Source organism: Zingiber officinale, chromosome 8B (genome assembly GCF_018446385.1).
Source record: "Zingiber officinale cultivar Zhangliang chromosome 8B, Zo_v1.1, whole genome shotgun sequence".
Taxonomy (NCBI): domain Eukaryota; kingdom Viridiplantae; phylum Streptophyta; class Magnoliopsida; order Zingiberales; family Zingiberaceae; genus Zingiber; species Zingiber officinale.
This window is the reverse complement of record NC_056001.1, coordinates 4364904-4389511: the sequence shown is the minus strand read 5'-3', so window position 1 is coordinate 4389511 and position 24608 is coordinate 4364904. Positions and strand designations below refer to the sequence as shown.

The window sequence follows — 24608 nt, the reverse complement described above, 5'->3', positions numbered from 1 at the left end:
TTCATTTTGTTCGTGAACGTGTGACAACTCAACAATTATCCGTCTCTTATATCTCTGCTGAGGATCAAATTGCTGATATCTTTACTAAGTCATTATCCAGACAACGTTTCAACAAGTTAGCAAGCAAACTCAACGTCAAAGATCTCCCGTTAAGTTTGTCGCGCGGGGGGTAAAAGAGATAAAAGAGAATTACCAAAATTGACCGGATCAAATCATTAAATCAAATCAAATTAGTTTTAGGATTATTCTAATAATTCTGTTATAATGATTAGAATAATTCTCAGAATAATTTATAGAATTATTCTGTTATTTATTAATTGGTTAATTGACCGAGTACTTGTTTTATTCCTATATATTGTATTGTCTTGAGGGCAAATATCAACAAACAATAAGATTAATTATTACTCTCCTATTTTATCTTCTTTCTATTCTTCTTTTAACACCCTTCTCCGGCCACGACCCCAGGTACGTCAGTCTCGCGTTCGCCATCAAGGACGGAGAGACCTACGTAGGTCGATTGCACTATACTTTGCTTTCACGACCTTCAAACGGATCGCATGTAACAAATCCTCACGATTAAATTAATTCGCCAAATATTTTTAACTGTGTGTGTGTGTTTTTAATGAATAGGCCTATTTTGGATTATGGAGATGACTATGTGATTTGCTCATTTCATGTGCTTATAAATGATACACTGAATAATAGAAATAATAACTAATTTAGATTTGAGAGTGTTTTAAATGATTGATTGTTGGTTGTTGTAATTTAAATGATTGATTTAAGAAATTATAAGTAATTTGCAAGGTCTTTGTCAACGCGATAACAAGTTTCTCCGCATCTTTCATATGTTTTTAATTTTTAATCATGATCCTGTTTGAAAGCGGAAGATGGTGCGCTTGATAAGCGGCTGTAACATTGACCGAGCAAAGGCTTCCGGAGTGAATCGAAGACTATGGGTTAGTACGCTAAGCTCCCTACACACACTCAAACGAGCCAATAGATCACGCCAGCGCCAAATACCAGGGAGGGGTTTCCTGATGAAGACCCTATTACGCTCAAGTCAGTTCCTGGCCCGAGCAAAAAGTAGAATAGTAAAAAAGAGTGGTTGTGTAGTAAAGTAGATGAAGTATGCGTACCTCCTATCGGAGAGAACCCATTGTATATATTTCACCTCTGAAATTATGAGATGACAGAGAATGTTGGATGTCAAAAATTATCGAGTAACGGAATATATACACTCTGGAGGGTGTGTAGCTGTGGTCCGAGGAATCTTCGATTATCCGTGTACTCTCTTTTTGTAATTGACATCGTTAATAAGGTGGTTGACAGAATTTGCTGTCATAATGTGTCGACTGAGTCCCCTTGGGACGGTCTAGTGGCTAGCACATGAGGTGCTGCCACCATAAGGTATGAGATTCGAATCTTAACATAGCCAAGGTAAATACCTCTCTCATCCGCCAATTACTATTTCAAAGGCTAGTAGTCATCTGTGATTTACCTGCTCCGTGTTGGCTCTAAAACGAGTTTGCAGGGGCACTGGAGGCGAGCATAGTCACCTTTTGCCACCAAAATATGTCGACTGAGAGAAATCATAATCACCTTTGAGGAAGGTTCCATGGAAGACCTATTTTATCATAAAGGAATATTCTTTGATAGACAACTGTTATTTTTTTGACAGTATTTAGGGTTTAGCCGACCGACCACCTGATCAAGTGGTGGATCAATGTATAACGGAGTCACTGCTTTCTGTAAGAACACGCTGTCTTTAAGACCACCCGAGTATATGTGGTGGGATGCTTGAGATGAGTGAAATAATAGAGAAACAAGTTCTTTAGGTCCAGACGATTCTATGATTGTCCGACTATGTGTAGGGACGCCTTCTTTTGGAAAGTAGGGAACTGAGCCTTTAAAAGACCCAACTAGTTATTTCTACCAGTCGTCTTTGCATATAGAGGCTGATGTTCTGGTCACTTGAAGTGGAAGTGATATCTTGAGTCATAAGAATTTGGTCGAATTTTTTAAAGTTACCTGACATGCTCAGTGAAGCTAAGGATATCGAGATATGCGATTAGTCACCTTTTTTACCTGGCTGATTGTATATAGGAGGACGGGAAGATGAATAGTAAAGCCAACATGCTTGACAAGCTGTACACAAAGTTGTATCCAAAGTAAGATTGGATCACGGAAATTCGATCGAGTGTGTTCCCGATCATCCTTTAGACCAGCCAGCCTTCTTTTCAACTTGAATGGGTAATGAACGTTTTGATACAGTATTTTGATGTGCTTAGAAGGCCCGACCATCTTTTGAATCGATTATTTTTGAATTGGAAGCCTGAATGCTAGGCGGAGGGCTAGAACTTGCTTAAGGCTGACCTTTTGACTACTACATTTCTTTAATTTAGAGTGTCATCTTATCTTTTCTTTTTCCAAGTGAATTTAGGAATCCGCATCTAGCACCCATTGCCAAATCATAATGACTATCATTTTAAATAATTGTTCATTAGAAGTTCATAAAAGACTACCAATGAAGTGAGGTACCCTATCTATCCCATCATATTTTCACTGAATTTTTGTGATGTGATAATTATACGGAGTCATAGATATTTATTAATTTTTATGTTTAAAGTTTGTTGACATTATTTTAGCCGAATATGGATGACGAATAGTGACAAAATAAAAGAATTAAGAATGTAAAAGGTTTTAAATATATATTAAAACTGAAAACGAAGAAATAAATCCGTTAAAATGTTGTTAATATTAAAGCATATGTCGCAATTAGCATGAGTCTAATGCCCATTTGTTGATATGGAGCTCCAATATGACAACTAATTACGGTCGAAGTATTTTTTTATAAAAAAGGTTTTTTAAATTGGGTTTAGTCCCTACCTTCCCTGCCCGCCGGTCAAAAGATAGTTAGTGCCTCCGTCCCGTTCTTCCTACGCGACCAAACTAAGCCCACAATTGACCCGAATAAGAGTCATCACTTCTGGCGTTATAAGCCTCGTCCATTCGTGGGTACAGTGCACGTAAGAGGAGTGAGTCTCGACACAAGCGATCCAATTAGTAATCCAATCCCCATGTCTCTTTCCATACTTGGCATAAACAATGGAAAGAGGACGCGAGAGGGCCACTCCCACCGTTCAACGCGATGCGCGGTTCCTACTCTCATCTCTCTCTAGGGTTTCTTGATCGGTATCCCTCGAATCATCGTCGGCTTGCGTAATCGGCAGGTGGATTTCCGTTGCGGTCATTCGATCCCTACTCAGCTCCGATCTCGAGGTGTTTCACCGGTGGTAGCTTGACGATTGTTTGTCCACTTCATTTTCTATGATCGGAGTCTTGTTGGTTAGGATCCGCCTTTGGTTTGGCCCTAAGTTGCTAAGTTTTCGCCGATAATGACGATGGGGTCGATCGGAGTTCTTGTTTACAAGTGTCATTTTTAATGTAATTTTAGCGGACTTGTTGATTTGGAGATGCCCTCTCATTTGATTGCTGCTATAATGATGATATCCGTACTTTTGGTTGCAATTTATGCGATACATGTATTCGTAGGGGAGCTTTTTAATACTTTGGTGATGGTTCTTTCTCAGGGATTTATCGTCGTCGTCGTCGTCCGTAATAAGATTGCCATTCGATTCTGAGCTTATTCCTACCCCTTATTGAACGAGGTGTTGACTCAGTGTTGCCGATGGATCAGACTGCAAAGATGGAAAGCCACCTGTCATCAGCCGCGGCTTTTGTGGAAGGAGGCATCCAGGATGCTTGTGATGATGCTTGCAGCATATGTCTAGAAGCTTTTTGCGACAGTGACCCTTCCACGGTGCGTGGTATTCATGGTGTACATATGTATTCTCGATGATAATACTGCTTTGTCTGTATAGCTTGATAGATGTCTCATATATCTCTTTGTTCTTCAGGTTACTAATTGCAAGCACGAGTTCCATCTACAGTGCATTCTCGAATGGTACTTCCCCTGCCGCTCTCTTTGCTATTATTGTTCTTGTGGATTTCTGAACTTGTTGTCATTTAACTATGTATTTTTCATTTGAAGACACATCTTAGGAATACAACTTTGCATTTTTAGTGGTAATACAAATCTAAACCCATTTTAGTCTTTGTTTTTTACAGTAATGAGATCACAAAGTGCATATACTTGTTAATGAGTGTGTTTTCCTGTTTGAGTTTGCTTTGTTGCATATTGATTCTTCATGCTCATTTTATGTACAGTATTCTTTCCTTTACCTCAAACAATATTGGTTATTTCAATTTATTTATTTATTTATCTTAAATTTGTTTGTCCTCCAACTGCATAATTAGGTGCCAGAGAAGCTCTCAGTGTCCAATGTGTTGGCAGACTATTGGTTTGAAAGATCCAACCAGGTATTAGTCAAATTAAACTCGTAGAATATCCTCAGATCAGTGGTAGAAAATTAAATCTGATCACTCTTGGTCATGACAGCCAAGAGCTATTAGAGGGCGTAGAGCGGGAAAGGAGCATAAGACTTAACCATGCACGCACTGCTGCTATTTTTCATCATCCGGCACTTGGTGATTTTGAGTTGCAACATGTATGCGCCTGTATAATGGCTTTTGATCCTTTGCCTGTGATTTATTTGACATATAAAAAAACATTGGTTATTTCCTTGTCCTTTTACATAATGATTGTTTCTTTATGAACTTTTCATTGCAGTTGCCTGTTGGTGGAAGTGATGCTGAACTTGAAGAGCGTATTATCCAGCACTTAGCCACTGCTGCTGCCAGGGGAAGAGCACATCACATTGCTAGAAGAGGATGGGTTAGATCAGAATCTCAAGGCCGTCCACAATATTTGGTTTTCTCTACTAATCAGAATTCACCATCAGTAGGCTTTGAACCTACTTCCCCTGCCTTAGGAAGGGAAAATGAATCACCTCGTGCAGTAGTTGCTGTTAATCCATCAATTTCAACTACTACTCTGGGAAGGGAATCCACCGAAGTTACCAGTGACTTCCAAGCTCGAGTTAACCAGACTCCATTGTCGACTTCAAGAGACAGCGATAATACAAACAGACCTAGTATTTCAACTCTCAGGTGCTCTTTAATCTCTAGTATTGTGTACTTGTAAATCTATTTCTTCTAATTCCTAACATATTCTTCCCATGGGCCATTGGGTTGTTCTGATCATTCATTATATAGGAATCTAACTGGCCAGTATTCGTTTAATCAAGACAGACCAGGGCCCTCTGAGTTGCAATCTCTCTCAGAAACTCTGAAATCTCGCTGGAATGCTGTCTCAATGAGGTATTGCAACAATTAAGTTATGTTCTCACTTTGGTGGACGCACAGATGCTGATCGTGCTATTTGCACATTTCTTTTTGCAATTAGATACAAAGAATCTATAGCTAGGAATACCCGAGGATGGAGGGAGCGGCTATTTTCACGTAATAGTTCTGTTGCAGATATTGGTCCTGAAGTCAGAAGAGAAGTCGGTGCTGGAATTGCTAACACGTCACGAATGGTGGAACACTTGGACATAAGAGAAAGTAGAACCACGAATTCGACTGTGTCACCCAGTGCTGAAGTAAATGCAGTTGCGGAACCAAGAAATGAGGGTGTTAGTGGCAGTCAAGCTAACACCTGTGTGAATAGTAGCGCTTCATCCACATCTTGTGCTGCAACTTCTGGTTCCAACTAAGTTTTGTGCATTATCGTTCTCTTTGAGTTGGCCCCATTATTTAGTATGTACATTTCTGCTGTTTGTGCATTAAGTACTATTTATCGCATAAATAGTTAAACAAAGATGATAAGGCTTATATGCAGTCAAATTTTCATTATTCTCTTGTATTGCTCTATAGCTTAAAAGGGGTTTGCACTTTAGTGTCTGCGTACCTGTCTTTCTCGGCAGAGAGGCAGAGAGGGCGGATTCTAATGCTCTTCTCCCTCTTCTCCCTCTGTTAAGTGGGTGAGCAGACGGGGGCTTGGAAAAAGGACTAAAATATCTAATTTCTTTTTCCTAATGAATATTTTGATCAAATATTCTCTTTCCATTGACGTCTTCTGTCCTTTCTCTCTGCTTCCGGTAAACAAAAATAGAGGAGATGAAATCCTCTAATTTTCTTCCACTCTCCTCTCCTTTCTCTTTTTTGTTTTCTCTTCTTCCTTTGCTCTCCGGCAAGGTCTAAATTGCTACTTAGGTTTGACTCTGCCAACATTATCAGACTGAACAGCAGCCATAATCACTTTTTTCAAATGTCCTCAGACTGACATAACTGAGTTGATAATTGCAGCTAGATTGGTGGTCGGATGATACTTTTGATATAGAGTAACACAAGTCACCCAAGTTTGAACCTATTAAAGTAGAAAGAACCCTCATTTTGTTGAAACTGATTGCTTGTTCAAATTCACGTCAGACAAGTGTGATTCGTGTTGCAAGGGTGTTGGATGTACCTAATGCAGAGACTGCCTATTCAACTTGTTAATGCAGAGACTTACTATGCATTATTTCTTAATTTTACAGAATAGTGTAAAATTTCTCTAGCTTAGAAAAGCATGAGACATTTGTATCATGACCAACAATTCAATGACTTCAATTTTTATATATCTGTTATTAGATGAACCCAATTTCAAGTCGGGCAGAACTACAATATTCTTTAGACTATGATATATCATTTGGAAACCTTCTTGTAAGTGAAGAATGGCTAGATCTCTGAAAGGTAGCTGTATAGTAGTTGGCACACTGTTTTTATATATATATGCTTCTGTGAGGTTGGTGTGTATGGATAAATCATAAATATCTTTTTGTTAAAAATGTGTTGAATCGTTTATTGAAGATTTAAACATCAAGAGAAAAATGCCATTTTCCCCCTTTATGTTGCATTTCCTCGCAGGTACCAGTAGACCGAAATCTTGCAATTTTGTGTGCATATTTTTCTTTTCATACATTTCTATATTATTTTTTGTAACTCTCACAACATTTATGTTCCAACTAGACCAAAGTTTTGGACTACACGGTAGCCAGGAATTAGGTTAGGTTGGTGATTCTAGTAAACTCGGCTTTAGGATTTGCATCAGGCAAGCAAATCCAATTATTTTTCATTCACATTATTTAGTTTAGAAGTGCCTATTGAATACCTTGAAGATTTAAGTCTTGACTTAATTATTAATTTGCTAAATTTGATCAATTGTGAGCTTTAACTTTGCATCAAATGGCCTTTGTTTGTCATGGATTCATCTATTTATTCGATGCATGCTTTTATGAGTTTTAACCTATGGCTTGCGTGCACAATGAATGCACGCTGAAGTGGTACAGATGCTATTCTTTTATGGGCCTTAATATTTGTCCAGACTCCAGAGGTTGATTTTCAAGAATCTTGGTTTAGATTTGATAATTCCTTCAGCTGTAATAAGGCAGTTTGTAGAGAAATTGTCATCCATGGTTGGGGATGCATTACTCAAGGGCAAGATATAAGATTACTGTGGTAATCCGTACTTGAAAGCAAATTTTAAAGACCTAAAACAATTTATTAATGCTTTTGTTGGATGCGTTAGACGTGTCGGTAGAATGCTGGTCACAGATTTTCTCATGTACGTTTGATTCAGGACATTGCGACACCAAGCTCGGCGTTTATTTATCATATACCGAGGTTTCTATGCACGCCTTCTGATCTTATCGCCATTCAATTGTTATGAAGGTTCGAAAGGGATTTCCGCAGTTCGAATGGTTTGTTATCTGTTTTGGAAACAAGTTTCAGGGCACAGTGCGTGAGAAGTTTGTTTTACATTTGAAACGTTATTAGTTTGAAGGTATCAAATGTCAAATTGGTTCATAGTTATTAGTTTGAAGGTATGAAATGGCAAATTGGCGCACAGTTTGTAGTTTGAAAGATGAAGTCATATTTAATGAAGAATCATTTGATTCCAATTATTAAAGGATGAACAGCAAGTTAAAAATTGAGGGATGAAAAAATATTAAAAATTTTAATACACCGTATATATCATATTGATATATGTTATTTTTATTAAAAATTATAGTACATAAAAATTTTTGATGCAGTGGTATAATATCAATTTTTTGATATTAATATGAAATTTATAATTTTTTAATATATAGAAAATATCAGAATATGAGAAGAAGGATTACAAAATGCATGTGCAAACCAAATTATTCGTATGATTTTTTTTTTTAAAGTATTTTAATATTTTTAATATATTAAAATTTTTGATACAAATAATATGGAATTTATATTATACTAAAAATTTAATATATTAAAATTTTAGTATATTAAATTTTTGATAAATTTTTTATATCGAAATTTTTAATATGATGTATGATATGAATTTTTCGCTACAAAATGCATTATTTAAAAAATATATATTATTGTTTAACAGTGAATTAAAATGAGTTATTTGAAAACGATAATAATATTAATTGTCAGAGGGAAAAATTACCGTTAGTTTTTTTAACGTACTTTTAAAAATAATTCAGACGATTCTGAATAATATAATATTTTAAAAATAAAATCATGAATAATACAAAAAAAAAAAAGGCCGCCGAGTGCCCCCGCAACCCTGGCTTCAGTCGGCCTTCTTAATTGTTTTCCTCTTCCCTCCTCGCATTGCCGCCTCTCCCCCGCCGCATCCTTCCCTATTTTGCCTCCCGTTTTCTCCGTGCTTCGTTTCTGCTGTGGTCTCACTGCCCTACCCATGGCGGAGTACAAGGGTGGCAGCGGAGCGATCGGTGGCAAGATCCGGAGGCACTACTTCCGCCGCACAACGCCCTACGACCGCCCCCTTCCGCTCGCGAGGCCCGTCCGTGACCAACAAGCGGCGGAACGTGACAACGGTTGGCTGTCTAAGCTCTTGGACCCCGCTTCCCGGGCCATTGCCTGGAGCGCCTCGCTCCTCTTCCCCTCCGTCTTCCAGAAGCGGCTGGAGGCTCCCCCGTCTACCCCACCAGGTTAGGTCCATCTTTGGCTCCCTAATTATTGTTATTTTCCTCGGTTCCGAACCCTTACATTGGAGTTATTGCTTTTGGGTTTTTTTTAGTGCCTTCGTTATTCGTATTAGTCGCCACATATCATGTAAATTTACTTTAGTTGAACAAACTGTTATCTTTGGTCACTTTTTTTTTTCCTATATAGACCGTGAATTTTTGAAGGAACATTTTCCCCTCAGACTGAGCCTGATCCTTCAGTTGTTTTCTTCTAAAAAAATCTTATCTACTGCTAATATGCAGAAACAAGGCGATGCTATCTCAATGTCAAAAGAAAAAAAAAACCCAAAAAAACAAAAAAAAAAGAAGTTTTAGACTTCATGATTTCTATACACAATCATTTATAAGGAATGTTGACGTTCATTGTTTACATCCTTGAGAAGTTGTACCTGGTAAGTTCACATCCTTACTAAAAAATTCATCTGAGTATGAACAGTTCTACATTTGGCACTAGAGTTGAGTTCACAGGAAGGATAAACGTAGAGTCAATGAGTATTGAATATTTAATTGTATTAATACAACTTGTTGACTTGAAAATGTTTAGCATAGCTTGTTCAGTTGTTATTTATCACATTTTTTGTGTTATTACAAATTGTGTAGACTTCAAATATCTCTTATGTCATTATGTGTAATGTGGTAATGGGTTGGCTTCTCTAAATCATGGCCTAATTTGGAAAGAAAACTCACTGTAACTGGTATCAGGCTATCTATACCTTGAAATGATTTCTCTCCAAAGGTCGTGCTGTTAAGAGGATTGCCTTGTCTGCATCAATTTTGACATTGCTTAATGTTTTTTTTTTTAATTTTAGAATAGGTTGGCTTCATCCTTTACCTCTAATTACTTATCATCTGGTCCACCTGTTGTCTCTTATTTGCATTTTATCATATTTTAACTAAAAAAAATCTAGGTCTTCAAAACTAATCCTTCACTGATTAACATTGTTGGATTTTATCTTAAATTTTCATCCAAATATTACAGTGTCAATCTGAGCCTTTGGTATCTGTGTGCTGCAACATTTAAGTCTGATAGAGATCTGATTTTTTTATTCTTATTATTGCTCCTTCTATTTCCAGTATATGCAGCATTTAGTCATAGTAATGTTAAGGAAACTAGACAACTAGTTGAGGTATGTAATCCAAACTAACATCTGGAAATGATGTATCATGCAGTGTTATCAAATGGAAATGTCTATTCATGGATGACGTTCCTATTGGTTTCAATTGACGATTTTTCAAAATGAGGATTGTGAATTGTGCTATTTTATTCAGAAACACAAACAAATCTTTCCAATTTTTCTTCTTGCTCTTTCATCACTATAGAATGTCTTTTTGCAAAAGACCTAAACTTAGGTACAGAAGTCTGTTTAGTTTCTGTATTTTCTATGTTTATTTGCTGTGTTTTCTAAGTCAAGGTATCCAATGCCTTATGGTACTTTGCATGAATGGTGGGTCTGGAATAATCTAACTCATTCTGTCTGAATTTTAAATGATCAATGCCTTTCATATCTGTAATGTGCATTTAATGCTCTTTTTCCAGTAACTACATTGTAACACACATTTTTTTTAACAGAGAAAAAGCAGGGATCTAAGGAAGAAGTCCTTGAATACTGCCGCACTGTAAGAACACACATTTTGATAGTTCAATTTCAATTCTCTTTATGTATAAGAACCAACATCTTTATGAGAATTTCTTTTGTACTCATCTATTGACAAACATAAGCTTTTCTTTGATCTACCCTTAAATTGGTAACAACCAACTCACTTTCATATCTTGTCTTTCCAACATAAGGCCTTGGGTATTTTACTATTTTACCAAAGAAAGTTGACATGCAATGTTAATTAATTTCAGTTTTTCATAGAATATTCCTAAATTTCTAAATCGGCAGTTGCATAGTGGAAACACACAAGCATTGAGTAGGATATCCTGGTTTCTTATGCATGACATAATTATCCACTTGTGATAAATTTTTATCATCTGTAGGCATTTTAAGAAATCAGGGAAAATAATCAAGTCAGATATATCCCGGTACACTTGAGATGAATCAACCAATTATGTTTGCATTGACTGTGATATATACAATGGAGAAAATAATGAAAGATGATGGTTTAGGTTATAAGGAATTTCAATTGTTGATTGGCATAATTAATGAAATTTATCTTATTGTTCTTGTTTGATGGATATTATTTGGATATCTGCTCTTGCACTGTGCAATTTGTAGAACCTCTCATTTGAGTGCATGAGTTGCTGTTATCAAATATGGCATATGTAGCCATATACTTCTTTTTGGGTGATTTTATGTTGTTACTGCTGTGCTTGTTCTTTGTCGATATGTTCAACAGGGGATCTTTTGACCTGTTATTATTATTATCATTTTTCATGTTTTTTTTTCTTTACATTTCTACTTCCAGAATTCATTACCTGCAAAACAAGAACTATTTCCCAGCCACGAAAAGAATGCTGTTAGCTGTCTTAATGCTGGCTGTGCTCAGGATGGAACTCATTCTTCTTGTATTGATGGAGAATTTTATCAGCTACTGACTAAGAAAACATATACAAGGTAGGTATTTCAGATTTGTTTCATTGATCATATCTTATTTTTTTCGGATATATATCATCTTGCTGTTGGTTTCTTTGACTATGCTTGTACTGTATCAATGATTTGGCAGGAGTGAGTTTGATCGCATCACTCAAATATTATGTCTTAGAGTCACAGAACCAAGTACACCAGAAATGACTATTATTGAGGATAAAGAAATGAGAAACGCCCCTGATAAAATAGATAACCAGAATCTGTGCGTTATTGATCCAACAGTTCAACCAACATTAAGTGCTGAGAAAAAGAATAAAGCTATTGCTACAGCAGAAGCAGGAAGTGCCCGTAGTTTGCATGGAAACGATGCAACTCAAGCTGTCTTATTAGCTGTAAGTATTTTTTACTCTTCTATTCCTGGGAATATTTTGTTCTCTCTGCAAATGGTCATTTAAAATATTGAAGCTATCGCCTGCTATACTATTGTGTTAGCTTTTGCATACAGCTTGCATTATGTTTCATACGCATAGAGGTACAGGATTAAGCAGAATTCTTCTACATAGATTCGATGGATGTGCAGGATTTTTGCTAAAAATATATGTCTACCTTCATGAATATCAAGCTTCTTAAGCATTCTTAATACAGGCACCTGCTTCTTTGACACTTATTCCTGTATGCATATTTTCTTTTCTAATTCAAAATATATTTCTGAAAGTCAAATTGAAGGCAGCTTCTACCTCTGAAAATTTTTTATTCCCACCTGTATGTTAGCTTTTATGCATGTATTTAACTTTGTAACCGGCCAGCAAAGGTTTCCTTTATGTTAGGTTTCCTATGGGGGAGACAAATGTGGAAAAAAGCCAGCTGTGGAAAGATTTACACAGTTGCCCTTTCCCTCCATTTCTGCCACGTAAATGGAGGGAAAAGAGGCAAGGTAAATCTTTCCCCCCAAAAACTTAGATTGGCTTCCTAAAATCCTAATTTCTTGATTTTTTTTGTCTTTTAATATGTTTTTGACAAATTGATTTTAGAAATTTAAATTCCCCCTCTTTCTTTCCCTTCAAAACAATCGTGAGAATGAGAATTTTTGAACTTTCCTTCTCTCCAAGGAAACACAAACTGATGACATTTCCATTCTTAGCTTTAATATATTTTCTCTTGCTCACTTCTTTTTGTAGCTATTTCCCCTACCTTGTAGGTAACATAGTCTTAATCTCCTTTCTTGGTGAGTTGGTATAGGCTGTTTTTTTTTCCTTCCCACCTTCTAAAAGCCCCGTTTCCATTTGAGCCACATAAGCAGCTATTGAGGAGGATTCTGAAGGAGACTGCATAACAATCGCACATAGCTTATGCAATCTGTTTCTGTGGTTAAAAAAGTTTATTTGGTTCATTTAAACTAAACCAATTTGCTTAAAATCATAAACTCTCTTATATAGTAGCTTGTTGTCTCCAGTGCTAACTTGGTCAATTGTTTTGCAAGTAAAACATACTCTAGTTATCAATATGAATATTTTTTAACATTTTAATACTCATAAAATATGAAAGACATTTATGTGGTTGTTCTTTTAATTTGATACTTAAAACATGACACACTATCAATTTTATTTATTTGTTTGAAAGTCAATTTACTTTTTCTCAGGTTTCCAAGGAAGAAGTTGCATCGCCAATCGAAATTGCTAAAGGTTACATGAATTTGAGGCCTTCTAAATTATCTCCAACATCTCTAAGCATGCAAACCCAAGATTTCTTGTTGGCTAAAACTTTTCCTAGTGGTTCATCATATGCCAAGCAATCATTTGATAAGTCATTGGCATTAAGACCCGCAGTCCAAGTTTTGCAGTCCCTTGAGGCCCCACCATACAGTTTTACGGATTCAAACCTCAGATCAGCAGTCAATAAAATGTCTCATTCTCCATACTTTAAGCCTCATCCTGTGGCTAGTAGAGAAGTAGGTGCAGAAACACATAACAATACAACTATTCACACATAAATTGTAGATATTCATTTGTTTCACTGAAGATTTGAATATTTTTTTCCCTATAGAATGACATATCTTTTATGGTGGTCCCTTTATGTCAATCCAGGTCTCTAATCCTCTGGAGATTACATCTCACAACCACACACGCCTGAAACTTCATGGGAGATCAGCAATATATAAAATGGCTCGTTCTCCATATTTTAATCCCCATTTAGTAGCTAACTCAAGGGTAAGTCTCGACAAAAGCTATTTATTAATAAAACTGAAGCCAGTTCTGTAATTTTGGACACTATTTTCCTTTTGTGCTTCATGGAGTATTCTAGTCATTCAGTATGATAAAATTACGAATTACTTACTGTTGTTTCAGAGTGGTGTGGATGGTTGTGGTGGTCCTTTGGCAAATATTGATATTGCACGTTCTGGTCGGCAGGTATGAATCATTGTATGTGTAGGTTTACAAGCATAAACAAGTGAAAGAAACCCCTTGTAGAGACATGATATATATAAATTTTCTTATCCTCTATGTATGTGCATGTGCGTGAGCATTTGGGTGCTTGTATCTTGGATTTCTGCATGTGCGTGCATAGAGATATTGTGTGGGCTTTTTGCTATTATATTTATATTTGTTGTGACTTTATTATGCCCTTGCATATGTAAAAAATGTAAGATGGTAAATATTGAAGGGTTTAAACTCTCGAACATGCTATCCTAGAATACCTATAACTTTGTATTGATCTTACAGCAAACTACACCAGTAGTTTAACAGCTTTACAAGTTAACCAGTTCTTTTTTTAATATTTTCACATGGAAAAAGAATGAATACCAATAATCAAATTGGCAAAGAAAATAGATAAATGATTAAAATCTAAATGGTCAAGCAATCTGTGAAACATTTGTGATTTTGGTAGTGTATAGGTTTAATGTGGTTCAGTTCATAATACATGCAGCGCACAAGGTTTAAAATCTCGACTCGTGTCCAAGTTTTAGTCTCAGACCGGAACGATACGGTTTCAGTATCGTATCATGCTGTGCCGATATAATTTCGGTATTTTTTTATTTATGAATAGTAATTATTAGATAAATATATTTATTGTATATAATTTAAAGATAAGTTGTATATTGATTTTATATAAGTTCTCAATTATTGAACAACTTAATATTGTTAAAAAAAATAATTAAATATAGTTTTCTTTAAAAAAAATAATGTATGATACATTATAATTATATAAATTAATTATTTTTTCAATATTCATTTAATTAATTATTAATTTAAATAATATATATTTGAAATAATAAAAAAATATCAGAGTATCGATTAAAAAGTAAAAAAATACAAAATAATAAAAAAATATCAGAATATAAATATGATTTATTAGAATATTTTAGAATTTTTAAATAAAATTTAAAATAGTAAAAATGAGTTTTCATAATATCAATTAATAAATTTTATTATTTTTTTTAATTTTTAATTTATTTTTAATATATTTTATTGTGATAATTTAATTAGGGTTTATGAAAGGCTGTTCGAAATATCATACCTCAGTTGGGAATTGTTTGAATTAATTAAATTTTTTTTCGGTAACTAGAAGGACATTATGCGCCAGCTCTGCGAGGTGGCGCTAAAAACGTTTGCGATGCTTCTCGCGGCGCCAGAGGCGTCCTGCGATACTTTCGGCGGTGCCGAAGGCATCCCGGGACGCTTTCAACGCCGCACATTGATCGCACACGATTCTATCATGGTGATGCACGGATGATACACGTGAAATTTATTCGCGTGCGGTGCCGGTTTCGCTCCCGCACCGGAACAGAAAATACAAGCGGTTTCGGGCGGCACGACTTGACATTACAAACACTAGTAGTGCATGTTGTTTCATTTCTGGTATCATATTAAGTACTTTTACTAGATTTTGAGTATCAGTTATGTTTGTTAAAGGTAATTTACATAATTTTTAAGAACTTAATTAATATCTTTAGGTTGGAAACATAATACTGTTTGTTGGATAATATGAATTACCAAGCGCACTAAAGTCAAAATTTATACTTATTAGTGTAACTGGTATTTCTATTTAAATAACTTCAAAACCATAGAGAAAAAATGATTGGTGAACATATAGAGGAAAAAAGCAACTTCGAGAGGAAGGAGAGAGGAAAATGGGAGGAGAGTAAGGTGGTGTTTGGTTAAATGATTGGAATGACTATGGGTATGAGTTTGATAGTAAGGTGGAATGGGAATGAAACCCACCTAGTTATATGGGTTTGACTGATTCCCATAAATCTGGAAATCATTTCCAAACCCACAATCCAAACATTATCTTTTACTTTCATTCCATTCCTTCATTCCTAAATCCACCAACCAAACACCCCCTAAGAGACATCATTGTACAAGGCTGGTCAAAGAAAGCAGTCAATAATCAACATGCACTAGATGATTTGAATTGAAAGATACTAGGGCTGGTCAAAGGAAGCGGCCACTAATCAACAGGACATAGATGATTTGGTGTGAAAGGTGGAAAGAATTGAAAAGAGGCACAATATAGGCTGACAAGTTATTTTTCTAATATGATTTTCCGTTCAATTGACATGTCTTTTACTATCGAGTCTCTGGAAGAAGCAAAAAATAGAGGTGATTGAGAGCTAGTTTTCTTGGGGTTTCTGTTATTGGTTGCTATTTCACAAGCATGAGACTATAGCCTCTAGTTAATAGGTTTATAAATATTATACTGGTTCGTGGCCAATTAATTAGTTTGATATGAACCAATTGGAGAGTAAAATGATATGTGCTTGCATATGTTTCATAACCAATGCAATATCCAACTGAATGAGACACCTGGTCCAGTTGCATAATGGTGATGCACATGACATGCAAAGGAAAAACAATGAAGCCTTGCCTATGTATATGCCAAATGAATCAGTTTTCGAAAGAATTTTAGTTGGGAGAATAACATGTGTTGGCTATGTGGCACTGCCAAATGAGTATGATGATAAATTTGTCCTCTTCAAAATTCATGTTTCTGTTGTTCTTCAGTTTATCTATTATATCCATAGCTGTCCCTCGTTTATGTAAATGTGTATATGCAAACATTTTATACTTCTTTCCTCTGAGCTTTACCAGTTTGACAAAATTTGTCATATTAAAATGCCTAAAAGAAATCAGTGGAAAACGCAATATGAATTTCAGTGGTCCTTGTTAAGAATTTTACGACTTATGTTAAATAATTTAAACCAAAGGACGAGCCTTGATGATTAACTTTGTTGAGTTGCTGATTGGCCATCAAAAGCTAATATTAAATTTGTTACTCTATTAGCTGTGTTATGATTTTTATTCCTTTCCTTGAATATACCATTTATTTCTTTGGCATCTTTTATTAATTTGCTAGCTGAGCTTTCTGAATTAATATATATGCTAATTTGTGGTATTATGTAAAAGATGCTGAAACGAGGGAGCTCAGTTTTGAATGATGGAATTGGATCTGTCGGTCCCATTCGTAGGACTCGTCACAAGTCTAATATAATGTCTCCACCAAGAAGCTCATTCTCATCAACGCTGCAGTTCCCTTCTTCCTCAACTTATGCAGATGCATCTTCTGTACCTTCCGGCCAAAAACTTCTGCATTGGAGTGAGGAAAAGAAGAATGACAAAGAACCGCAGAATGTAGAAAGTCGTGTGTCTCCCTTTGTTCCAATTCCTCTTCAATCCAGTGAAATGGCTAGGAAAATACTGGAGCAACTTGATAAATTAGCTCCTTCCCCCAAAGTGAAACCATCTAATTTGAAAACTGATATGGATGAATCACCTCTTATGCTAACTCATGACGCACTGAGTAGTCAGGCCCTGAAAAGCATGGAGAAAATTGAAAGCACTAAGTTTGTGAATGTGCAAGGAAGTGGTAGTTTCGAACCTTCCAATCACAGTCATCATCAAAGAAATCCTTTTTATGAGAAGCAATATGAGGCTGCTGAAAATGCGTCTCCAGCATCTGATACCATGAAGTTTGAAAGAGCTGTTATAGAGGTCAAACCTAGTGTATCAGCTATAAATTTTACTGTTTCAGAAGCTGCTACTATGTCTGCTAAAAGAAAACCTTCCTTCCGGATGAGCATTCCTGAGGTATGCAACTGTTTTACATAATTTGTCTTGGAGTGAACTGACTTTGGATGATGAGTTAATTTGTAATGTTTTTTTTATTTTTATTTAAGGGCTTAGATGAGTTGGATGATAGAGATGATTCTGTAAAGAATTCTTCCGGTTTAACTCTGATTGCAAAAGGTAAATCTGAACTATTGTCAGACATCAAGACTACACAAATTGCAGAAACTGGTTGGGGGGTTGCTAAAAAATATTCCTCTACTAGTGTTCCTGTATCTACAACAATCTTGGATACAAATATCTTGAATGCCCCTAATGTGTCTTGCAATGGTAACATAAATGGAGTCCATTTTCTGGCATCACCTTCACCTAATTCTTCATCAGTACTTTCAGCAATTCCTACTTCAGCCATGCCTCCTGTGCAACCTGCTCTAAGAGAGGAAGTTTCATCTCCTACAACAAAAGTTGGCTTAGTGGCATATTCATCTGGATCTCCTTCAGCAGTTGTTGGTTCTAATGACCCACAATTTCTTGCAAGGTTAGATAAGAAGTGAAAATTTATTTCCATCTCTTGAGCATAATTTGGCAAATTGCTACATCATTCTCTTTTTTTTTTTTCATTCTGCCATCAAGTATTATCGTTGTTGATAGGGAGTTGTTCACTTTCTTTGGTTTGTAATAACTTGTATTACTTTCATTCCTAAATTCGTTTGGATCATTTGATGCAGTATAATCCAAGGATAGAAAAATATTAAATAATTCATCATGGTCTCCCAGGATGTTGTGGATTTCTAAGTGTTCTATCAAAGGCATGATATCAATTAAAATAGTGTTTCAATAACCTAAGTTATTATTAATCAACTTAGATATTTTGGAAATACATGTTAGAGTTGTCCTTTATTCTTGTTTTTCTCAATTTATTCTAAGCTGTTGTTTATAATTTTTTACCTTATGTTGTCCAAGCCTCACTCTAAAATTCAACCTCATGCTTTGCTTAAATTTTTCTCTTCATCTAGAGTTCCTTTAAGAGCCTTTTGCTGATTGAGCGCTTCTGTATTATTATGTGAGTTTTCTGATGCATCAAAATTTTTAAGCATATTAAATTCAAATAGTTACTAAGATGGCTGGAAAGTTTCATCATATTGGTTTCTTATGTTTTTATATATATATATATAAAAGAAATTACGGGTAACTAATCATTTGGGCATGCTGAAATAGGCCCTAATTGAAGCGTTTTGTTATGTAGATGTTCCTGGAATTTATTTTGCAATTCCTAGAGATGCTTGGCTATTTGTATTATTTTTACTGGAGCATCAATGTATTCTCAGTTTAAACATTCATTTGTATCCAAACAAGTTATTTATATTTTGTTTTTAGTTCATGATAGTCTTTGATTAAGCTCGGGCAAATTATAGGAAGTTTTTAGTTCCTTATAGTTTTTCATTAAACTATATTTAGGGTAAATTATTGGATTTTTTATTCTTTATAGTTTTTGATTAATTTTATATTTTTGACAAATTATAGACATCATAGAAATCGCAAGAAGATGCAACTGACCATATTGAATCAGTTTTAGTTTATCAGAATCTCATACATAACAGCATTACATATTTTCCTCTCTTGTATTCTTTTGCACACATTTTATAAATTTTTTATTTTATGCGTTTGGTCTGTATTACAGTGATGAAAACAGAAAAAGCATATCTTCAAGCTCAGATTTTGATAAAGTTGTCAAAACAGTTAATTCATTGGGAGATGCTACACCTATCTTGAGCTTAACTAGCTCTGGTGTTTCTTCAACTTCCAAACTAACTGACGACACTGCTTTGACAAATGAGTATATGAAGCCGTCCGTTTTCACTTCAAGCAACTTTGCCACTCCAAGTACCTCTATTGCATTGTCAAGTACTGTTAGTGCTTCTTCAGTCCCTTTCTCAGTATTTACAAACATGAGAAGTAGCTCTTCTCCTCTGTGTGCTTCAACTTCTTCGAATGGACTTCTAAGATTTGGTGCATCATTGCAGCCAAATGGTGCTAGCTCACTTTTTTCTAACAGTTCGCAGAGTATTTCTTGTGCCGTTTCAGCTGGATTTAGTTTTGCTAGTCAGCCTGTAGAGACTAGTTCTGTTGTGTCAAATCCTTTGTCGAGCACATCTGGTGGTGCCATTCAGGAATCTGCTTCTTCTGCTTCTTTATTTGGCTTCTCAAGTGCTCTCACAAAGCCTCTTGATGCAAGTTCTGGTCTCGCATTGCCTACTTTTACTGGATCATCTTCAAACTCCGGCAGTTCTACTACATTTATGACAACTTTAAGTTTTGGTTCAAATTCTGGCTTTTCTTCCCTTTCCAGTTTTACCCTTTCATCTGAAGGTGTTGGAAGTGGCAGATCCCTAGCGTCAACTGCACCTTTGTCAACTGCACCTTTTGGTTCAAGCAGTGTGTTTCCTTTTGTTACTGGAAAATCTTCAGACGCTGGCAGTTCTGATACAATTGCATCAAATTCTGGTTTTTCCCTTTCTACTGCTAATGCTTCATCTCAAAGTACTTGCAGCAGCAATTTCCTTTCCTCAACTGCACCTTTTGGATCAAGTGGTGTTCCCATTCTGCCACGTGTTACTTGCTCAACCAATTTTAGTGCAAACGCTGCATCATTTGGCTCAAATTCCCAGGCATCCAAATCATCAGTCTCTATCCCTACTTTTGGTTCTATATCATCTTCACCAGCTACAGGTGTTTTAATCACATCATCTCCTTCAGAGAGTCTTCCGTTTTCATTTGCAGCATCTTCGATGCCAGCATTTTCATTTGGTTCAACTGGAAGCACATCATCCCTATCTGCCTCTGTTGCACAGCCTGTGTTTGGAACACCAAATCAATTAGCTGCTTTGAATTCTTCACCTGGAAATGATAAGATGAGTGTCGAGGATAGCATGGCTGATGATCCAATCCAGCCGTCTACTTCATTGGGGAGATTTGGGCAACAAACCAATATACCTTCACCACCAAATTTTATTTTTGGTTCTCCAGCTGCTCCTGGTGGACAACCCTTTCAATTTGGCAGCCAGCAAAATGATATTGTTCCTCCCCCGTCTCCATTCCAACCAGCTCCAAATTTAGATTTCAGCGCTGGAAGTAGCTTTTCTCAGGGAACTGGAGGTGGAGATAAGTCTGACCGAAAATTTGTGAAAGTCAGAAGAGATGAGCATCGAAAAAAGTAGAAGGTTTTGAAAGAAGGTGATAAGTAAGGTGCTGTTTTTGCACTAACTTGCTTATTTATTTTCTTAGTTTTCACATTTGACGGCAATGGTCTAAGAGGCACGAGGTAAGATTGTTAAAGCGCCAGACCGCTGGAATGTAGACAATTCAGTCTCAATGAGATTTTGGTGTACTAAAGATTGCATCCGTTGAGCATTTATGGTTTTCTAAGTTTCCTTCTACCCCTCGTAACTCTTGCTTTAGTTTGGCCAGATGGATAAGCTTTTTGTATGCTTGAATTCGTCATACGATTGCCGGATTCTTAGTTTTTATACAATGTAATCTCGTATTACAGCTGAGCGATTTTCTTACACGAAAATATTTAAATCTTAATTAATTTTTAATAATAATACTTAATTAAATTAAGTATTTATTTTTTAATTAATAAATTCATTTTCTGACTGGCCAGATTTACCGTCAATCTTTTTATGCTAATGTTGCCTTGTGATTTTAATCCTTCTCCCATGCAGATTTTCATAATCATTAGCAGAAGATGAAATCGCGGGCCACTGGAATTATCAAAAGAGACACGAGTAGGATTGACTCGATCAAAGGTCAGTGTATAAAATGCTTTAGTACCGTATTGTTGCAATCAATTCAGTTCGAGTGATGGTCGACTATAATAAACACTGCAGCATTCCTATTCCAAGCTCAACTCGTATTGATATTATTCTTCCAACTCATTCAGCTGCAGCCTTGCAGAAAAAAACGACGATCCCACCACCCACTTTTGCAAGCCCGAGAACCTTCCTTGCATCGAACAGCTCACAGAGTGTGCAAGGAGAAGTTGTAATGTTCCATTGCCATTCACTTTTTCACCAAAAGGGCCAACTCCATCACATGCAAAGCAAGGCCACTCGTACTACGTATATTAGTTAATTTGCTTTTCAAAAACATTGGAGATAACTCGATCATTCATTGATTTGTCGACGATTAGACAAGCCACTAGCACCATGTCCCTGATTTGCATAATATTAGGTAGTGGTGTAAATCAGACAGGGCCCGACCTAGCTAGTCCAAGAGTCAGGCTGAATGATAGATAGGAGAGTAACTTGTGTGCATCAACGTTATACATAGTTATAAGAACTTTAATAATAAATTTAACTTTGCTAGTTTCATCTTATCCATTATTATAATTATTTTTAAAAAGAAGATATTAGCACCAAAACGTTTTTTGTGCATGTTGTGTGTTAGCTATTTGGATTTGATTCAGTCTAGCTGTGTGATTTGATGGCACGAACAGCGTGTTCAATTTTCAGCTGAAGTAATCTAATCTACATCGATGGTGCGAAAAGGACAAAGATCTATATAGTCAGGGCGACGTATCTCGCTCCTTCTCCACTACTATTTTGGATTAATTTTCTTGAATCAGAATTAAGCAATAGAATTGAACTATCCTTTTCCCTCTCTGGATTTGCATATAAATATGGGGCGTCTCAGAAGCTTCGATCGTCAGGTGAATGGTTCACTGACACCCCTGCAGCATCTGCGTCGCATGGGGATTTGCCACTCCTTCGATGCTGTCGCCGACATGGAGGCGCCGGCGCCGGCGACGGTGAAGTTGGTGCTGCAGGACGGCGAGCTGCAAGAGTTCGCACAGCCGGTGAAGGCGTCCCATGTACTGCAGTCGATGCACCCGACGGCCTACTTCGTGTGCGACGCTGACGATATGGTGATCGACGGCCACGCGCCCGCCGTCAACGAGCTGCGGCCCGGGAAGCTCTACTTCGTGCTCCCTGTCTCCATGCTCCGTCGGCCGCTCCACGCAGAGGAGATGGCCGCGCTCGCGGTGAAGGCCAACACCGCTCTCGTGGGGAAGGTGCCGCCGGCGGGCATGTTTGAGAAGACTGTAAAAAGAAGAATAGGGAGAGAGCAAAAAAATAATATTAAAATAATAAGATTTACTGTTGATTGATATATTCAAAAAGTACGGGTCAATTGATCAATTAATAAATAATATAATTTTAAAAATTATTCTAATAATTATAATAGAATTATTAAAATAATTTAAATATTAATTTGATTTGATTTGATCATCCGATCAATTTTGATAATTCTCTTTTATTTGTAATAAAGACAATTTCGGTCAATGCTAAGGTCGACGGCACAGCCAAGAACCGGAGAAGCATAACGAATGTTAAGTAAGAAGAACGAAGGTCCGGCATCTTTGTTCCCATTTGGGATCGATTCCAGTATAAACTCACATAATGGACAAATTAAATTTGTCCTTAATCAATCTATTAATTCTTAGCTCTGGGTAAATACAAGGAATTTATTTATTTTTGTTTTGATTCAATGGAGCAGCGAACAAAGATAAAACAATTAATCGAAGCAATAACATGCATGGTATTATTATTCGTTGCCTTATAGTGATGATCGATCGATCGATACTTTGTAATATTTATTATTAACTGTTGGTTGCTTCATAGTGATTAACATATATAAATCTTCTAGACAGGCTTCATCTCCTGCTTGATGGCTGCCACGAGCTGGTTATAAGCCTCGGTCCATGCCTCCTTCATTTCTGGGCACCACATCTCTCCAACTCCATCCTTTATTGTCTCCAAAAGAGCAAACCTGGTCACCTGTAATTTATTAAAATAAGCTAAGCTTGGGTTTAGATCTGCAAGATATTCTTATTTAATTAATTATTACCTCAAAGTGTTCGTTGACTACGCCGTACTTGAAGTGAGTGGCGCCGAGCTTCTTCAGAGTCGTCTCCCTCACCGTCACCTTGCCGGATTTCCGGAGCTGCGCCGCTGATTCGCAAGTCTAATACAATTTTATTTTTATATATCAACAACAGAATATAATCCAGTTCGTGTTAATTAATTCTGCCAGCAGGCATTAGTTTAAGATGAACTGATATGTATCTCACCAGGAATTACTTACCATGACGAAGACGGACATTGCGTGAGCCTTGAGCTTGGGATTCTTCTCCATTGGAACGTCGGAGTCACGCAAGAAGGAGAAGAGACCGCTCGCTGAAGGTGCTATCTCAAAAATTCTGAGTCGTCGACCAGAAAATTAATTGATTATATTGTGCAAAACCGAACCACAAACAGAATTTGTTAGCTTATATATATATATATATACACTACCTCAGGAAGAACTTGAGCCCCAAATTTGCTGCGTCCTTCTTCATTTCTTTCCATGATTTCACTACAAGAGCTTCCTGCTCTTCCGTGAACGTAACGACGCCATCGGAATGATCCATGTGTATACGTCTCTCTGTATTTCGAGTCCTCTGCTCTGCTTGCTTGTGTTTGATCGAATTAATTGTCGACTAAAGGAAGGAGTGTATATATATATATATATAGATAACGTAGATAGGCATGCAGCTAACGGTGTTGACCTTTGAGGAAGGGGAAGAGCCAAAGAGGTATCGTGCTTCACTTGCTAGCTAAAAGAAATCGTAGAATTGGAAGAAAACAGGAGGTAGGAAGAATTAATACTGCGTGCTTTGCTTCGGATTTGAATGAAACTGTGGGCGAAGATGGCTGCTTCAGGATCTGTTCTCGCCACTGTCTCTGTCTCTGTCCCTTCGACGTGGAGAATAGACGAGGTCAGCAGGAAAGATTAATTTTTATATTGCTCAGGTTTGACCGTAATGAATTGCTTTCATTAATTTGACTATTTTTGAGTTTAGTTAGGTCGTTCAGTAATCAAGTCAAATTTGAATATATGTAAGTCTAGAATAGACAACCACCAAAAATAGACGACACGAGCAATCTCTTGATCGAGACAGAGGAAGACCCAAGCTCGAATCAGTATGGTTAACTGGC

The 24608-nt window shown here is 36.6% G+C and overlaps 4 protein-coding genes across 9 annotated transcripts; 3 read left to right on the top strand and 1 right to left on the bottom strand.

Moving 5' to 3' along the window:
• The first annotated feature begins 3087 nt into the window (after positions 1–3087).
• LOC122015887 (E3 ubiquitin-protein ligase RHF2A-like) lies at positions 3088–5814 on the top strand. 4 transcript variants are annotated; one of them, XM_042572969.1, is made up of 8 exons: positions 3088–3279; positions 3591–3820; positions 3918–3964; positions 4318–4380; positions 4460–4568; positions 4691–5070; positions 5176–5280; positions 5366–5814. In XM_042572969.1, the coding sequence occupies exons 2-8, from the start codon at positions 3689–3691 to the stop codon at positions 5673–5675; spliced, it is 1146 nt and encodes a 381-aa protein (XP_042428903.1). In that variant the 5' UTR covers positions 3088–3279; positions 3591–3688; the 3' UTR covers positions 5676–5814. The 4 variants fall into 4 exon arrangements, with proteins under 4 accessions (XP_042428903.1, XP_042428905.1, XP_042428906.1 ...); XM_042572971.1 differs by having other exon boundaries at positions 3088–3290; XM_042572972.1 differs by having other exon boundaries at positions 3088–3293.
• Positions 5815–8548: 2734 nt separating this feature from the next.
• Positions 8549–21863, top strand: LOC122017835 (nuclear pore complex protein NUP1-like). Of its 2 annotated transcripts, XR_006121470.1 has the most exons (12): positions 8549–8936; positions 10543–10589; positions 11382–11530; positions 11640–11895; positions 13143–13451; positions 13588–13710; positions 13849–13911; positions 16909–17589; positions 17679–18106; positions 19250–20814; positions 21294–21377; positions 21512–21863. XR_006121470.1 is itself a non-coding variant. In XM_042575541.1 (10 exons), exons 1-10 carry the CDS (start codon positions 8684–8686, stop codon positions 20784–20786), a joined length of 3846 nt encoding a protein of 1281 aa, XP_042431475.1. In that variant the 5' UTR covers positions 8549–8683; the 3' UTR covers positions 20787–20961. The 2 variants fall into 2 exon arrangements, 1 of the variants encoding a protein (XP_042431475.1); XM_042575541.1 differs by lacking the exons at positions 21294–21377; positions 21512–21863 and having other exon boundaries at positions 19250–20961.
• A 263-nt stretch (positions 21864–22126) lies between these two features.
• Positions 22127–22797, top strand: LOC122014373. The gene has a single exon (XM_042570589.1). It carries the CDS (start codon positions 22250–22252, stop codon positions 22736–22738), a length of 489 nt encoding a protein of 162 aa, XP_042426523.1. The 5' UTR covers positions 22127–22249; the 3' UTR covers positions 22739–22797.
• A 325-nt stretch (positions 22798–23122) lies between these two features.
• LOC122014374 (non-symbiotic hemoglobin 2-like) lies at positions 23123–24117 on the bottom strand. Of its 2 annotated transcripts, none has more exons than XM_042570591.1 (4): positions 23925–24113; positions 23716–23830; positions 23479–23595; positions 23123–23408 (listed from the first exon to the last, which is right to left on the bottom strand). In XM_042570591.1, exons 1-4 carry the CDS (start codon positions 24038–24040, stop codon positions 23274–23276), a joined length of 483 nt encoding a protein of 160 aa, XP_042426525.1. In that variant the 5' UTR covers positions 24041–24113; the 3' UTR covers positions 23123–23273. The 2 variants fall into 2 exon arrangements, with proteins under 2 accessions (XP_042426525.1, XP_042426526.1); XM_042570592.1 differs by having other exon boundaries at positions 23188–23400; positions 23925–24117.
• Between the last annotated feature and the right edge of the window lie 491 nt (positions 24118–24608).

Coding starts and splice junctions, on each gene's coding strand:
- LOC122014374 (XM_042570591.1), bottom strand. CDS start 24,040: ATGGATCATTCCGATGGCGTCGTTACGTTCACGGAAGAGCAGGAAGCT. Junction 23,831..23,924: donor GGGCTCAAGTTCTTCCTGAG/GTAGTGTATATA, acceptor TCGACGACTCAG/AATTTTTGAGATAGCACCTT. Junction 23,409..23,478: donor TAGTCAACGAACACTTTGAG/GTAATAATTAAT, acceptor AATAAATTACAG/GTGACCAGGTTTGCTCTTTT.
- LOC122017835 (XM_042575541.1), top strand. CDS start 8,684: ATGGCGGAGTACAAGGGTGGCAGCGGAGCGATCGGTGGCAAGATCCGG. Junction 13,452..13,587: donor ATCCTGTGGCTAGTAGAGAA/GTAGGTGCAGAA, acceptor ATGTCAATCCAG/GTCTCTAATCCTCTGGAGAT. Junction 13,711..13,848: donor ATTTAGTAGCTAACTCAAGG/GTAAGTCTCGAC, acceptor CTGTTGTTTCAG/AGTGGTGTGGATGGTTGTGG.
- LOC122015887 (XM_042572969.1), top strand. CDS start 3,689: ATGGATCAGACTGCAAAGATGGAAAGCCACCTGTCATCAGCCGCGGCT. Junction 4,381..4,459: donor GGTTTGAAAGATCCAACCAG/GTATTAGTCAAA, acceptor TGGTCATGACAG/CCAAGAGCTATTAGAGGGCG. Junction 4,569..4,690: donor GTGATTTTGAGTTGCAACAT/GTATGCGCCTGT, acceptor TTTTCATTGCAG/TTGCCTGTTGGTGGAAGTGA.
- LOC122014373 (XM_042570589.1), top strand. CDS start 22,250: ATGGGGCGTCTCAGAAGCTTCGATCGTCAGGTGAATGGTTCACTGACA.